Consider the following 16,694-nt stretch of genomic DNA (forward strand, 5'->3'; position numbering starts at 1 on the left):
GTGTAGTGTTGTAGCTGAAACATTGCTGAGCGCGCGACGTAAACTACACTACTCACACTAGTTTGTAGTTTTGTATATTATTGTTGTTAGGAACCCATACTTGTTGTAAAAGACGACTAAACCAGATCTAGTGGTTGGGTTCGATTTGCAACCGGATCGCCCGGGTAGTGTAGCTGAAACATTGCTGAGCGCGACGTAAACTAACTACTCACACTCACCTATGTCAGATTGAAAAATATCCATATATTTAACCTTCATACATATTACAATCATTGGAATAATAAAAGACCTTTACTCATTTCTGATGTTACAGTGGTATATTTAAAATAGTGGTGCTTCAAATCATCGCATATGACGTTACAATTCAATCATTCACACCGAGCGTTGTCTCTCGTTAATCTGGATGTATTTCCTCGATCGGCATGCTTCGTGTGGGTATTATTTACCGTGCTGCTAACTCTGAGTTGGATTGTTTACCCACTGGAAACCTGTAAGGATGAAAAACAAACAAAGTAATACAGCGCATTAGACGCGATTAACACAGTATTATTGTTCTTTACATTGTAAGACGCAACCCGCTTCATGGTATTCGAGTATAGGATTACTACCACCCTCTCACCAACATAATCTTCTTGTACATTTGATGTTTCATTTAGTAATTACTGGTTAAATAAACCCTAATGGAATCTTACTCGTTGAATAGTAGCTAAGTATTGACAACACTTTATCAAAGCGAGACTAGTTGAGGAGTTCATATATAAAAGAGAGTAGATGTATCTATCAGTGAGAATAGTTCACACATAATCCCACCTGAGTAGTATGTCTTGTAAAAAATGCGCATGTCGTTTTTCTCATTTTCCTCTGAGCTTGGATCTGCTGAAAATATTGAATTTGTTAATTATTTTATGGTTAGTAAATGATACATACTCTATATAAATTCTCGCCATCGAATGATATGTAAGGTATTTTACTGGATGTTAGTGGAGAGCGATGTGTGAGTTGACTAAACCATCGTGGGTAGTTATCTAGCAATGTTGGTGTTTGGGATCGAGTTCAGTGTGACTGAGAGTAATAATCTTGTAGTGAACTCTGTTGTTACAATCCTTGGAGTGCAGTACACTTCTTTTGATACTACATAACCATGGTGTATTAGACAAACCCGTAAACACTTAGTACATTTGTGGATGCGACGATGCTTAGTGATCTTGGATAAGTGCATCGAATATGGGTTGCAGTAAGTTGGGGTTCAGGAGAAAGACCATACGCTGATGTATTGATATGATATAGATTGGTGAATTGTAACACGCGGTATACGATCTTCATTATATCCTAACTACTCGTAATATAATAAATTATGAATAATTACAATTATCAACAATAAATAGAATAACTACCTTTCCAGCGACTTTGTTGGGTGGGTGATCATCAATGCGTCGGAGGATGACCTTCGGGTACCTGCTGTTCACTCGCATGAACAGTGCATTCACTATTCTACCCACTCGCATAGTCTTTTGATCTTTTGTGAGTAACCGCGTCTTCTTCTTCACATCGAACATGTGATTTAGAATTTTGTTAATTTTCACAGTAGCGTCGTTCGAGATGATGAATACGGTTAATTGTATGATGTGTTTATAATTCTCGACTTATATAGTGCACAATGAATATGAGATATTTACATAAGACAAGTTATTGTCAATCAATAATATATTAGCGCTCTCCTGAAAGAGAATGGACGTCTTGGTAGTTTGCGATTTCGAGTCCGTTGTTATTGAATGTGTTATTAGCATTTTTCCGTGACCCCAAACTTCGTGGTTTAAGTACATTAGTGTTACTGTGGTATTAGGTTTCTGGGTCATTTGTTCTAGATGAGGTGACTAGTCTTCAGGTACAGTGATTCTTATCGAACACGTGTGATATATGTTTACCTTTTGGGTGTATGTTTATCTGGTTCGTGTATACCCTTAGAGATTACGAGCAGGGTTAGCAGTTTGGGGCTGCGGAGCTGGCTATTGGTTTAACATAGGGCGCTTTTCCGGGAAACAGACCACACTATACTACTGTGGTTCTCGAACAAACAATGTGTGCGAAGGTTGGAGCCACGCGTTCAAGAAACTGATAGGACATTCCCACCCTACTGTGTTGAGACTCATCGACTGTCTGAGAAAAGACAACGGTCTTGCATGTACAGCCATCTACAGGTCCGAAAGAGGTCAGCCCCCAAAGAAAAGAACCAGAACAACCACCAAGCGTCTCCAAGAACGCCTTGAAGGTCTGTGCAAGACCTACGCAACGAAGGACAAGACACTCGAGGCTTTCTCCACGGCGTCGGCCGTTGTTTGCGTTTTTGAAATGTGGCAAGATGTTTAGTCTTAGATATGTCTGAAAATATATGCTGTTATCATATTTATATATGTATTGATGCATGAATGAGACATAAATGTGAAATGTGAAAATGTGTCATATTTATATATCCAAAAATGTGCTTACAAAATGTGCTTACATATGTATTTTGGTTGTTTTTGTTAACAATTATGAATGACTGATATGAATACAATTCATTTCTGTGACTAAACATGTCATTAGTTTGGTTTTTTTTCTTAGGGTGAATTTTACTAGGGGTGGATTTTGTCCGGGTGGATTTTGTCCTAGGTTGCAATTTTGGGGTCGATTTTGTCCTGGATTCCTGACAAATACCTGAATCTTTACGTAACTGACACCTGCCTGAATCTTATCTTATACCAAGTGACACCAACCTGCACATTGACACTACCATGAATTTCTTTCTTCCAACAGGCTGTATCTCCTCTCATCCCAAATAACACTACCACCATGTCCTCTTCTCCTTACTGATACTATCTTGTTTCTTTTCGCAATCCAGAAGACATTACGAGGGTTTCATTTTTTCCTTACTGCCACTATCTTCATTTGCTCTCATACCACCGATCTTCAACTTCTGGTTCCAACTTACATTGCCAGCGGATATTCCTATTTTAACTACTTGCATCTGTTCATGTCCTAGCTGGCACCTACCTGAACTTTATCTTATCCCAACTGTCACTTCCAGGATCTTCCAAACTGACACTACCAGGATCTTCTCTTATCCCAACTGACATTACCCGTATCTTCTCTCTCCAAACTGACAATACAGCTCATCTCATCTTATCCCAACTGATATTACCGGGATCTTCTCTCTCCAAACTGACAATACAGCTCATCTACTCTTACCGAAATCGCCACAACCCACATTATCTCTTATCCCAGTTACCTATCGAAGATCTAATCCCAAATGACACCAGATTGATCAAAGAAATAGTATGATGGCTTAAAGGTCACATGCAACCAAAAAATCAAACATAATTAGAACACAATTATCACTTATTCATGACATATAATATACATTGTTGATTATGAAAAAACATATAAACAATATTATAAGCGTACAATCGCAAATCAAAAGTGCACTAATTTGTACTTGGGTTTACTTCCCACGAAACCTAACCCAGTCAGAGCGGGTGGGTCCGCACTTAAGTGTAACGGCTAGTAACGGCTGGTTCATTTGCCGATGCCCTCGCGGCTCATTGTGTGTGTGTATATGGAGATGTTGGGTTTTGTAAATACATGCTCATTTTTGTGTATAACACTTAACAATCAACAGACATCATAACATGTCATGTGTACAAGTATCACACCTGCCTGTCTGTGTAATTACATAATGTGACAGAGACCGAACTCGGGCCATAAATCAATGCATTTTGTTTATGGTGTATAGCCTGATTGGTGTTAAGTTCAAATTGCATGTGGTCAGTGATCGAAGTTGTGTATTAAATATTGTCATTAGCAGACAGGCAGGCAGACACATAGGTGTCAATAAAACAGACATTGAGTTTTGTCTGTGACAACGACATATGTATATCACAGTTAGAAATTCTGTCAACGCTAAATAATGACATTGCTTTTAAGTATCGAACTGAGAAAGTGATTCGGTAAGAAGAACGTGTGGTGAAATAGACAAATGAAATTATATAAACAGTTAAATCGGTAATATACTGTCATAACATATACAAAGCTCGCGCCTGCGAAATATCAACAAAACATAGCTCACATCAAAGCCTTCACCGACTATTCACCGCCAGCGTTCAAGGTTTTCCGTCTTAAAATGTCGAACGCCTCACTGAGTAGATCTAGATCCTTACAAGGTTCTTTTATGTAACGAGTAGATTATTTACTATTTATTTGAGTACACAACCAGGATTAGACTACTCCTGCTCACGACCTTATAATCCGGGCATGCATCCTGTTTCAAGCTCCGCGAACCTATTCAGTGCGCATGCGTTAGGAGCGCAGCGCAGCATAGCTGTTGAAACCACTTTTTCCCCCCAAGCGCTGGGGGGAAAATTAGTGAATCGTTTGAACTCCGATTTCGCGCGGTTTTATAAGTTGAATTTGCATTTTGAAGATTTGTTTCATACCGAAAGTTATCAGAATCTGCAAAGTTGTGTTTTACGTTGCATGTGACCTTGAACTATTGTTTAGTGTGGCGCTTAGTCCAACACACTCACTACAAAATACAAGATTTAGCTGAAGGTGTCGATGAAATGATTATATATTATACCATTATACATTTGAGAACATTCTTGAAATAAAAGCGTAATCCCATTTCCCCAATACGTTCAAGTTTTTTTCAAGTTTCAAGTTTCTTGCACAAATGATCTGATGCACTCAAAATAATATCCGTTTTTACAACACTATAGATCTTCATTATCGATTCGGTTATCTTCATTAGTACTGCCGCCATTTAGGTTGAAATCAAACGCAAGTAATGAAAGGTAAGAATGTGAGAGGAAGAAGGCGCATGACTCATCATAGTCAGTGGCGCTTAAGAACGAACCATGAAATACCACAGTATTACTTCAAGGGAGGAAACTGACCCGTTATAGTCATTTAAGATCCTTGTCACGCGTGAAGATCTGGGTTAGAATTGTATTTCAGCAACCCATATATATTGGACTTTCATATAGTATAGGAAATATTGTAGTCATGATGTGATGGGAACACGATATTCTTTATATATCAATTGTGGACAAATGACTATAAAAAGGCTGGTAAAGTATCATGTTTTGAGCATGAAAGTAACCTGATGACATGCTAAACACATTATTAAGTAGCATTTCCTTCGGGTTAGAACTGGTCTTCAGCAAACCATGCTTGTCGTAAGAGGCGACTGACGGGATCGGGTGGTCAGACTTGCTGGCTTGGTTGACACATGTCATCATATCCCCATTGCTTAGATTGATGCTCATTGGGCCAGTCACTGGATTATCTGGTCAAGACTCGATTATCAACATACCGCCGCCATATAGCTGGAATATTGCTGAATTGAACAAAAAAAAAAGAACAAGCAAACAAATAAGATCCTTCCTTCGAGAGGATAATATCGGACTTAGGATCTTAACACTATACAAAACAAAACAAAAAAGAAACTGATGGTTTTGGGCTGTTTTATCAAAGACAGTGCCTGTAGTGCATCTGATGTCCGTTTGATAGAATCCTGTTCTGGATTTTACCAAATCTTTATCCTCTTCCTGTTTGGTGGCTGCTCCAGTAACCTGGGGGACGGTGGGGTAGTATGTATAAAGGTTAAAGCGTCTGCTCGTTCCGCTGAAGACCCGGGTTCGATTCCCCACATGGGTACAATGTGTGAAGCCCATTTCTGGTGTCCCCCGCCGTGATGTTGCTGGAATATTGCTTAAAGCGGCGTAAAAGCAAACTCACTCACTCACTCTATTGCATGGCCATCTTGTGTTGATTATCTGGTGACATGAGTGTTTAACTTGTGTTTTATTGTGCTAATATACTCAGATAACATGCCGTCGTTTACTATCGGCACCGTATTCAGGCATTTCATACTGACTAAGGGTCGACCAGGTTTTGGTTTATCTCCTTACCTTACAGCAGCAGGCTCGCGGAGATGAGTAACAGATTTTAAAGTATTTTGGTATTCCGCTTCCAAGTGGTAGAACCTTTGACCCTCCCTCTATAATTCGAGGTATTTAGACGATCTCGAGCGAGTGAATACTGAAGCCATGAGTATACTCTTTGCTGTGCGTTGGTATCCAGATGATGAACTGTAGTTAATCCAAAAATAGAAGTGTTTAGTTAAATATAATATTGCAGATGCCAATGAATAACCTGTATTTCATCATGTTTGAATTTGATTTATTAAATAATTATTAAAACATAATGTTTTGAAATAACAAAAAGTGAAACTTCAACATAAAAAATCCTAAGAACCCCGGAAAAGTCATTCAATGTGACCTTGAACAATACCTCTTCACTGACGTAAAATATCTGCTCTTGGTAGGCGATATACAAACCCTTTTATTTGCTGTGACATTAACCAGAAAGATATTCTGTATGCCTGATCATTACTTCAAAACTTTACGCAGGGCTAAAACCGAAACATGGTATCATAAACAATACCACAGGCCGTCGATATACACGTTATTAGAAAAATAAGGTGTGACGGCGGTTCAATTCTGACAAAACCTCAGAGAAACTCCTGCTTTCTGGTGATTGGCATCTTAGAAGTTACTGAATAACAATGAAGGCAAGATAATTTTATGGAAGTCTATTATGAAGTGAAGCTTCGGTAACGTTCCTTATACCGTTGTCGCGTAAGGGCACTACGGCATAGTACATACTTATATACATCTAATAGGATTTAAAGGAGAATACCAACGAAATTATTTTTTTTGATATAGGAAAGAAAGCACCCTTAAAGTCACTTTCTGTTTTTAAAATTTTACAAAATGTTTGTCAAATCGCAATAAAAACGTGAAAAACGCCCTCGAAATTCCGCCTATTACGGAAACACCCGACAGTTAATGAGCAGAGGCTGGTATCACGTGACATGACGTCACATGTGCCGGTTGCCGATGGCTTCCTCTTTGGTTATGTTTGACAGCTTGAGATTGACCATGGATTCTGAGGCACTAAATGATGTTCCCGAAGTCATTTTTGACCTGGATGTTAGACCGTACCAATACGAGCCAATTTTACATCATGCAAGAGAAACTTCCAGTGAAGATGAAGGAGAAGAATCCAGCGACACGGAGGCACCACTTGATGTCAACATCGGAAGACTCGGGAACACAGACTGGTACGTTCGTCATATAAACAACGTTGAATAATCGGTTTTATTGGTTCGGGTATATTGTTAATGTGCCAAATTGTGATATATATAAACTTTATTCATGAAGTACTAATTGCTGTCTAGAAGCAGTTTTGTTTATCATACGCTGTCGGCACTTTGTCACTTATATCCCGGATACATCGTTCATATGAATTCGTTTTGTTGTAACAAATCGTCTTGTAAATACACGGCTTATAGGATATTTATTTATAATAACATTCGAAGCAATAAGCACGTTTTTTGCTTGATTGATAAAGGCGTGTATATTGCCGGCGCTCGGCTCAATTGATTCTCAGTTTAGATGTTTTAAAAAAACTTTAATATATTTCTTAGGTGTGACTGTGGTAAGTGCATCCCGATGCCAACTGGTCTTGAAAGTAAGTGTTGCCAGGAGATTCAGCAAACGGAACACATGTGCGATGAAGCAGCTGTGCAGTGTATCACTGAGCACTCATATTTTGTGGACAATTGTCTGAGGAGAGGAGTCGTTTGGGTTTCATTACTGGAGTTTGTTCAGCAGGATGGACCACTTGACGACAACGAGCCAGTACATGAGTAAGTTATTGTTATAAACTATTTGTTGTAAAGTGGAAGAATGGGAAATTATAGTTAACATACTATTGGAGCATCTCGTCTTGGTAAAGGTACATTTATGAAAATATTTCCTCGGGAGATTCATAGATTACTTTTTAAAATACAATTTTGCCAAGGCACCTACTAAATGAAAAGGTGATATCACTTTTGTTCAATTACAGGGCATACAGATACTGTTCATATCGTCGCTTCTCCAGACTGGTATACCATCGTCTTCCAAAGAATGTAGGAAAGTTCATCCTTCATGTTGTGAAGAAAATTAGAGAGGCATTCCCAGCAGAATCAGACTCATACACCGGGTTCAAGTATGCAAAGCCATGACAATCTTTCATGTACATACATTAATTTCCAACCTCTTTTGAAATATATTTGAATGAATATGTGGAGTATGAGCTAAGTGAGAAGACTTTCATCTTATCAGGTCTGTAGATAAGATTGTATTTTGTCAGTGAAATAAGTTGTATGTTTGTTTACCCAAATAGATTATATTGTCATATAAATGCCATGTCAGGTTCAGATGTCCCAGTCCAGTGGGGTTTTTTTCTGTCGGACAAACAAATTTGTGTATATCACACTGTACCAGTGTATAGCTGACTTTGCAAAGGTAAGTATGTTGTTTATTTAAAAAGTGATCAAGAAAATCAATCCGCATAGTGGAAAAATTATCAGGCCAAGTGATTTTACATGTGCCACTGTACTGGAGTACAGTAGCAATTTTTAAGTTATTTCCACCCCCGAGGTTAATCCTGTTCACCTGCCAGATGTCAATGGTTTTGTATCATGCCTTTTCACACAGAAACAAATACTCTCCACTGCCTAACAATATTACTTGTATGCATGTACTATGGGTATGTGAAGTGCAAATAAAGATAAAGTCAAAGGTAAAGTTCACAAATTTATTCATTTGCATAAAACAACCTAAACATGTCATTTTCGGGTTTGAGGATGTCTTGTAATCTGAGGCCAGAGAAATAACAAGAAAACATTGCCAGATCATTTTCAGTAAGGCATAAACAGTGATTCATTTTGCTCTTCATTACCATGAGTCAAAATGACTCGTCATAACTTGAAACACTGAGTCAAATTAGATCAAAGTGAGTCAATATAGTTTGCTTTCAACCCTTGTTGTTGGAAAAAACCAGTTTGAAGTTTTACATTATGATGTATTATGAATTTATATTTCCAGATGACTCAGATTGTCAAACAAACAATTCCAAACTATGTAGCAAGTTGTAACACATGTTATATTTGGCATTACACTTTCTTAGTAAAGTACAAATTACAAATTACAAGTACAAATTCTAGTACTTTGGGGGTTTGAGTCCCATTTGGGATTCGAACCCACACCAGAGTCAGGTACCAAATCGCCAGAACACAAAGTCAGTCGCCTAACCCGCTCAGCCATGTGAAGTGTGATGCACTTGCACAAAATACTGTTCAATTATAGATGCTGAGCTAAGCATTCCTGGGTTTTATGTTGAAAATTCTCCTGTGTTTTATATTTTTGATCCGAAGGAGGGCTTCTTGTAGAAGCTCACTTTTGGACAGACAGGTGGTTTTGATGGTCATCAACTCGTGTTGTTTGAGTATTGTGAGCCTGTTCCTGCTCTTTGAAAGAATTTGGTTTTGTACCGAAAATCCTCTCTCACAGCCTGCAGTATGCACTGCTGATGTTAGAGCAAGCTGGGCCAACTTCAGCATGTTGGGGAATTCAGGATGGTAAAGTCTGACGCACTGCCACAGCTGCCACATTTTATCCCTGGGGTACTTCTCTGCTTTTACCACTTGTTTCAACTGAAACCATTCTTTTCTTGCACATTCCTCATCTAATAATGCTTGTGAAGTTTTTATTTTGGTCTCTCCATTATCAATCCACTGAACTGATTGTGGTTTCCCATAGAATTTCAGGAGTTCTTCCACTTCAGTATTTCCATAATCCTCTAACTCTGGCGTTGAAAGGAATGAGATTGGTCTCATTCCCAGGACATTCAACGCCTGGATTAAGTCTGTATCTGGAAATCTGCAAAATAAGTTAACAATTAAAGTATTCTTTACAAACAAATTTCATTTGTCTTTTTTCATTATCAGTAACTGATTTAACCAGGTTAAAATCATTACACTAAAGATACAGGCAATGCATTACTCTATGATAAAATATTAAATAAGTTTTATATCAAGAATGCAAAATTAACAATGTTAGTAATGCATCAATACCTTGAGGTAATATTTTTCACCAATCCATGCAACAAATCTGGAAGTAATTTCTTGAAGGTTGAAGTTGCTTTTGGTAATATGGTGATGGCCACGGAAGTTGTCTCCTTGGAGATCTTCCTTCAGTTGTAACAGGTAAGCAGAATTCATACTTTTCACTTGTTCCAAGTCTTTGAGGCAAAGGTCAAGTTTCACCTACAAAAGGAATTACCTAAAAACTAAAATTTGAACACATACTAAACATGCTACAATTAAGAAATGAAAGTTAAACGTTAAATTTCCATTTGCCATTCCTGAGAAAATAATGAAATAATTAACCTGTTAATTTTACTGTGTGTTCCCTTTTGTTTTTTAAATATTTAAGAATGAAAGTCCCCGACTAAAGTCTGTGGCTCACCTTCACAAGTGCTATGTCAACATTTTCTGTTTGGAAAAATTGTGACAAAACAGTAACAGGTGCCATGGCATCCATCATCATATAGGTGATCGAAACAAAGCTATCTGTAGACATCTGAAATGACAAAAGTTGCAACTAATTAACTATCGGAAGTTTCATATATGATATGCAGTATTATTTTCAAATTGCAGTAACAAACATGTTACTGATTATAGCGATACACAATATAGTGATACACGATAAAAACATCATGATCATCATCAGCCACATAAGCATGAAAAATACCTTTTTCTTTAGGCCTGTTGCCTTAGCATCATTGATTTTAGACTCTGCTAGATAGGTGAAAATGCTGTCAAGGATCCGGTAGACAGAAGTTAGAGCATTGAAGTAGGACAACCATCTCACAGAATGGATTTCCTTAACAGTCAGCTTGGGATCATCAAGAATGTCTTGGATTTTATGGAGGTGACTTTCACGTTTACTGCTGCCCTGTAGATAAAATCAAAATCAAATATTATGAACAATCATTTTATTCTGTTGTACAATATAATAAAAGTATGTTGTATTTCTCACAAATTATGATTATCTTATTAATATCAAAATGCAATTATTTTTTTTTAGATTATTACTGTTTTTTTAATACCTTGAAGTAATAAAACAAATCTGTCAAAATTTGTTGATGTTTCTGTAGCTGTGGAATATGTGCAGCAGCCTGAGATGTGCAGAGAGCCAAACGATGGGCAACGCAGTGTACATTCACCATATGAGGATTCTCACGCTTCATGATAGCAGCAGCACCTAGAAAATACATGTTTTGTTCACAACTTCAAATTCATTTGAAACATTACATGACTTAATTGAATCAATGATTTGGGCAATTTTGTTTTTGAAAGCTAACATTTTGCCAGCCAGCCCAGTTAGCGAACATACTGCTTGTTTAGTTTCTTTACTGTTTAATTGCATATATACTTGAAAATAATATAGGGCAGTAGGCACTTACATGTTACATAGCCTTCTTTCTATATGGACCACCGCCATATAGCTGGAATATTGCTGAGTGTGGCGTAAAACTAAACTCACTCACAGTCACTCTCATTCTATGTGATCATACATCGTGATATTAATTACCGTTATGTTTCCCAGTCATGACCGAAGCTCCGTCAGAACCCAAAGACATCACCTTCTCGGCAGATACCCTTCTGCTTCTCAGTTCTTCCAAAATAGCCTGTGCAATGCCCTTTCCAGATGTATCCTTGCATTCTGTGTTGCAGACATATACTGTGACAGGCTTCATCTAATATCTGTGCATAAACAACCAGCCTTTTGTTGTTACAAATGTCTGTGCTTTCATCACTGAGAAGAGTGACAAAGGGTGATTTATTCAATCTCTTATTCACATCGTTTTCTGTTACATGTGCGAGACTATCAACCAATTCAGATGCTGTATATTCTGAGTCATACTGAAAAGGTAACTTCTTCAGAATTGACAAGTCTGGAACAGACAAGTCTGGAACAGACATCTCATGCATAAGGTCTACCATGGACTTGTACTTCACAATTTTCAGTACACATCCAATGTATGATTTTTAGAAGAGAGTGTAGGGCTTTATCCTCTTCTGAAGACACGTCGTTGAGTTTGTCAACATTCCTACGCTGAAGGCGGGCTTCAATACCAAATTTGTTGTCGTCAAGAGACACATGTCTCGTCAGTGTTGAATTTTGGAAGTTTCTGTTTTTGGATGATTCATGCAAAGCATTTTGTTTATGGTTATCTGAACACAAGATGCAGTACATAAAGTCTTCATTGTTTTCATCGATTTCATGCCTGAGCCACGCGTATTTATCCAACCATTTTCTGTTAAACTTTCGTTTAAACTTGGTGACCGCTACCTCAGATTTATCCTCAGTCTCGCTGACACCTTCATTTGTGTCTGTCAGTGTGTTCTCTGTTTCCACTGCGGTAGCCCCCCACAAGGACGTCAATCGTTTCTGAATTTTAATTTTTTTCAACGGCGGCATGATTGTATATTATACAAAAGCCGTCTGCTTGAAATATCCACCATTTTCTTTGCATGACAGTGAGTAATCCGACTACGTTTGTAAACTCGTTTTCTATTGGTCGATCTTTCTAATTGTCCAATGAAATCAAACATTCCAGCGCAGCGATGACTTAGCATAACCTCGCTACCACAGTCTAATTATCATATCACGTGACTGGACGTTTCCTCTTGTTCGTAAACAAACGCGCTCATTCGTAAGTAAGAAGATACTGGCCCAACGCAAGCGATTCGGCGAGGTCTTCATAATGTTTTACATTGTTACATAAATAATCTTCTACAACTGCGACAGTAAGGCTTATGACAGTGCATATTTATATACGACAGGGGCTGGATCGTTAGTTTTCGATAAGGCTTCGATGACAGCACGTGGAGCCCTACAACCCATGGGATAAAAGGATCGCTGGGCAAATCGAAATAGTGTTAGACGTTTTAGGATATTTTCTCAGTTAAACTAAACCATTCTAACTATGTTTAATTTGATGTGTAGACTCATAAAAAATATAAGAGTTAAGAAATATATCCATTATATTGAATGGTGGTAGAGGTACTATGCTGGCTGACCGCATGGAATTCTGGGTAGGAGAGTGATGAAATCTGGCCAGGGCGTCTATAACGTTTTGCAGGACTTCTCTCGTAAATCTTTATTGATTTTTCTAAGATGCCTGGCGACGAGAACACTGTTTATGAATGTTTCTATATGTTCGATATGCTAGGAAACGTTGACTGTTCGAGGTTTTCTTTCAGTTATTGTGAACAGGTATGCAATCGACACTTAATTTATCGACTAGTCCGGTGTGTTATTTTTACTTGCTTCAAATTGAGGTCGGAATTGATTTGCATATAACGGAATTACCCGAACGACCTCAGCGTAGGTTTTAACCAATAAAATAGCTCATATATCACAGACGGTAAGTACCGAAGGTAAACATATTTTCGGAAATACAAGTCAGTGAGAGTCGATAATGTTATGTCAATGAAATGAACTGTGAACAATGAATTTCACGTTGTGCGTCCCAGGTACGCACGCTAATTAAAATATTTGCGTCATTTGATAAAATATTGCGTAATTTACGCATGACGCAGGGCAAAATGAATCCCTGCATAAATATAAACATCTCAAGTTTGTAACAATCACGGTGCAAAGTTATTCATGAGATCACTGTGAAAAATGCTCATCATTCTTTTATATATGTTAGTTCCCTGTATATTTCATGTAAATAAATCTGTCTTTAACGGCCAGTGGTCTCTTGTTCTACCTGACTAAGCTACACCTTATTATACATAAAAGATATCATGTACAAGGAACCAGACAGCAGGTAATGACGAGGTCATAGACGTTCCATTCACACCCACAACAGTAATGCAAATGACATATTGAAAAAGTCAAGCAGTCTGTTGAAAGGCTTGTCTTGAATTTATTCTATTTGGGCATACAGAATCTTGACTTTTGTTGGGTGACCAAGTCTTCCTTAACAAAGGGTTTAAAGCTCTTGGTAAGCGGCAGAGGTGTAGTTTGGAAATGCTTGTCTGCATCTTTCTTTGCTGATGGGTAGTTTGGCAAAGCTCTTCTTCTTTCCATTACCGCCCGCTGCAGGTCTTCAGCATAGTCTGCATGGTACAAAATACGAAAATAACAATTTCACTGTAAACAATTATAGAAAATACAGGCAACACAACACAGGATATATTGTTTTCTGTTTGTTATCATGTACAGATTTTTATTATGTATTTTAGTGCATAAGATCAAGAGAAAAATATCACATGCTGAAAAAGGCCTCTCTGAAAATTGAAAGTATAATTCAAACGAAATTTGGTATCAGACAAAAGGAATACATTTGCTCCAATCCTACTTATGTATGTATAAAATCTGCAGTTCTAAACTTACTGAATGTAACTGGTTGTTTAACAGGATTGACAACGGCATCCTCTCCTTTCTTTGATTTTGGATACATCATCTTCCATCTTGAATTGCCCTCATGATCCGTTGCTTGTTCACGGTTTCCATTTTCATTGAAATGGAGAGCAGCGAGGAACATTCTGAAATGGTCAAATTTTGCTTGATAACTGAAAAATATATGTCACTGCAATGGTTATTGAACATTGTAAACCAAAAGTCACTGTGTTCTTTGATCTGATTGGTTGAAAAACGTGATCAAATGATATTTGATTCCCGGAAATTCGCTGCGTATTAATACATACAAACATCGCTCACACCATTGTATTGTTACGTCGTCAGCTGTGATGACGTCATTATAATCATATTGAGACGTAAAGTCCAAATGACGTCACAAATGAGCAGTACCAGATGCTACCATGGGAGACAGCCGAAACGGCCGGCTGATGACATTTCACTGCTGTACCCATACCCGATGTCAATGAGTGCAGACACAAAAACGTGTGTGGACCTTCTGGTTTACTTTTGTGTTTACAATGTCGATAAACATCATGTGTTGGCCAATTTCCGGGTGTTATTGAGTATTTGAAGCACGGGTATATTTCATTTCAAACCTCCGGCTAACGCCGTCGGTTCCAAATGAATTCCCGTGCTTCAAATACTTAATAGCACCCGGAAATTGGCCAACACATGATGTTTATCTCCGAATACTTCTACAAAGTGTAAACCAAACATCACAGGTTCCATCTAGAACACTACATGGCAATTAGTGGCTTCTTAATGTATTTATTGTAGAAATACTAAGTGAATATTATGAAATATTGTATGGGTTCTCTGCATATCTCACCTTGCCATCATTGCAGCATAAAAGTAGTGGGTGTTCTGTGGAAAACCTCCAATGCATAAGTGCGATACACTCGAGACAGGTTTGGCAAATCTCTCACAAGATAACCACTGCTGACAACCTCCATGAAAGCTTTGTATGGTTTAGAACCTGTAAAAACAAAATTGCTACTTCATTCATGTTATCATGGTCAATGACATGTATACCTTTATAGTATAGTGACACTCACTGTAAATTAATGCTGGACTGTGTGTATAACCGATGAATTGGTCACATGAAATGCTGTTAATGTTCAGGGCTCGATTTAGTGCTTTGTTCCTTACACTGGTGCTAACCAATATTACAAAGTGCAACCTAGTCTAAATTTTTGAGGGGGTAAACTCATAAATAAAACATCTAAATAATTCAATAGCATATTTCACTAATTACATATTGCAATGGAATTTGGCTAGTGCAACCTTTTATCTTAGGTTGCACCTGGTGCAAGTAGGTTAACAACTCTTAAATCGAGCCCTGATGTTAAAGCATATTTTTAAAAAACTAACCTTCTTTCAACCATAGTCTTTCCTCAGTCAGTGGTGCATGCTTGAACTTGGCTGAGTGTCCTTCATGTTTGTTTGCAACATGGTTTGTCACTGACAACCATTTATCGACTTTCATATCTGGATCATCTTTACATGATGCTGCTACCCAGTACATATGGTTTGTCGTCGACTTGATCCAAGGACGGATTGCAGCACATCCACTTTTTCTGGCTTCCAGTTTCTTCCCAACTCCTGTCATCAATTGGAATATGTAATTTAGTGGTAGATAACAGTTTTCATATCCAAATAGTCCACAGCACATTTCACAAATTTACATTGGTTTATGTAAAATACTAGTAGCTAACCCAATTTTATCAGTTGTATTTTTTATGTTAACCATATGATCACAAGATAAATTTATGAATGCCGGCAAATAGTAATTGATGTATATCATCCAGAATCTGTATCATAAACAGATTAACACAAAATATATTATGTGTATCCTTACCTTTGGTTACATGCCAAACATCAAAGTAATGTTTCTTGTCTTTATGCTCCTCTCTCATGTATTTCTTCACTGAGACATGGCGATCTGTGATGACTTCCTTAATGGCACACCCTTTCTGTTCAAGAAATGACAATCCTCGCTTCAGTCCCTCAAGTTCCATGTGATGTGAATTCTTCACTTCATTGCTCTAAAATAAAAACGAGAACATATCAATCACTGAATTGTCTGCTCCAGATTTGATTTATTATAGGCTGCAGTTATATATAGCTGGAATAGTGCTGCAAGCAGCATCAAGCACAACATCTCTTGTCAATATTGCTACCTTTTATACAAATCTTTATAGCATGTGCAGCAGTGTCTTGGGGTCTCGCTTATTTTCGCTCACCTGGACAAGCTGTATATCCAAAATTCTTCTGTCGCGAAGATCCATCAAGGTGTATGTGCCATACTTCGCACAATGTCCTGGTGTG

The 16,694-nt window shown here is 37.9% G+C and overlaps 1 protein-coding gene and 1 long non-coding RNA gene across 2 annotated transcripts; one reads left to right on the forward strand and one right to left on the reverse strand.

The window, feature by feature from the left end:
* Positions 1–341: 341 nt before the first annotated feature.
* On the reverse strand, positions 342–1,465 carry LOC124266323. The gene is made up of 3 exons (XR_006895733.1): positions 1,395–1,465; positions 811–873; positions 342–488 (listed from the first exon to the last, which is right to left on the reverse strand). It is a non-coding gene; the product is annotated as an uncharacterized LOC124266323 (long non-coding RNA).
* Positions 1,466–6,821: 5,356 nt separating this feature from the next.
* LOC124266330 lies at positions 6,822–8,107 on the forward strand. The gene is made up of 3 exons (XM_046701133.1): positions 6,822–7,159; positions 7,526–7,747; positions 7,948–8,107. Exons 1-3 carry the CDS (start codon positions 6,921–6,923, stop codon positions 8,105–8,107), a joined length of 621 nt encoding a protein of 206 aa, XP_046557089.1. The 5' UTR covers positions 6,822–6,920.
* The last annotated feature ends 8,587 nt before the right edge of the window (positions 8,108–16,694 follow it).

Source organism: Haliotis rubra, unplaced genomic scaffold (genome assembly GCF_003918875.1).
Source record: "Haliotis rubra isolate DU_JTF1 unplaced genomic scaffold, ASM391887v1 Scf1249, whole genome shotgun sequence".
NCBI lineage: Eukaryota > Metazoa > Mollusca > Gastropoda > Lepetellida > Haliotidae > Haliotis > Haliotis rubra.

Bases quoted from the DNA above. Each gene is read 5' to 3' on its own strand.
- LOC124266330 (XM_046701133.1), top strand. From the start codon at position 6,921: ATGTGCCGGTTGCCGATGGCTTCCTCTTTGGTTATGTTTGACAGCTTG. The intron at 7,160-7,525 runs GTACGTTCGTCA...TATATTTCTTAG, and splicing joins AGACTCGGGAACACAGACTG to GTGTGACTGTGGTAAGTGCA. The intron at 7,748-7,947 runs GTAAGTTATTGT...GTTCAATTACAG, and splicing joins GACAACGAGCCAGTACATGA to GGCATACAGATACTGTTCAT.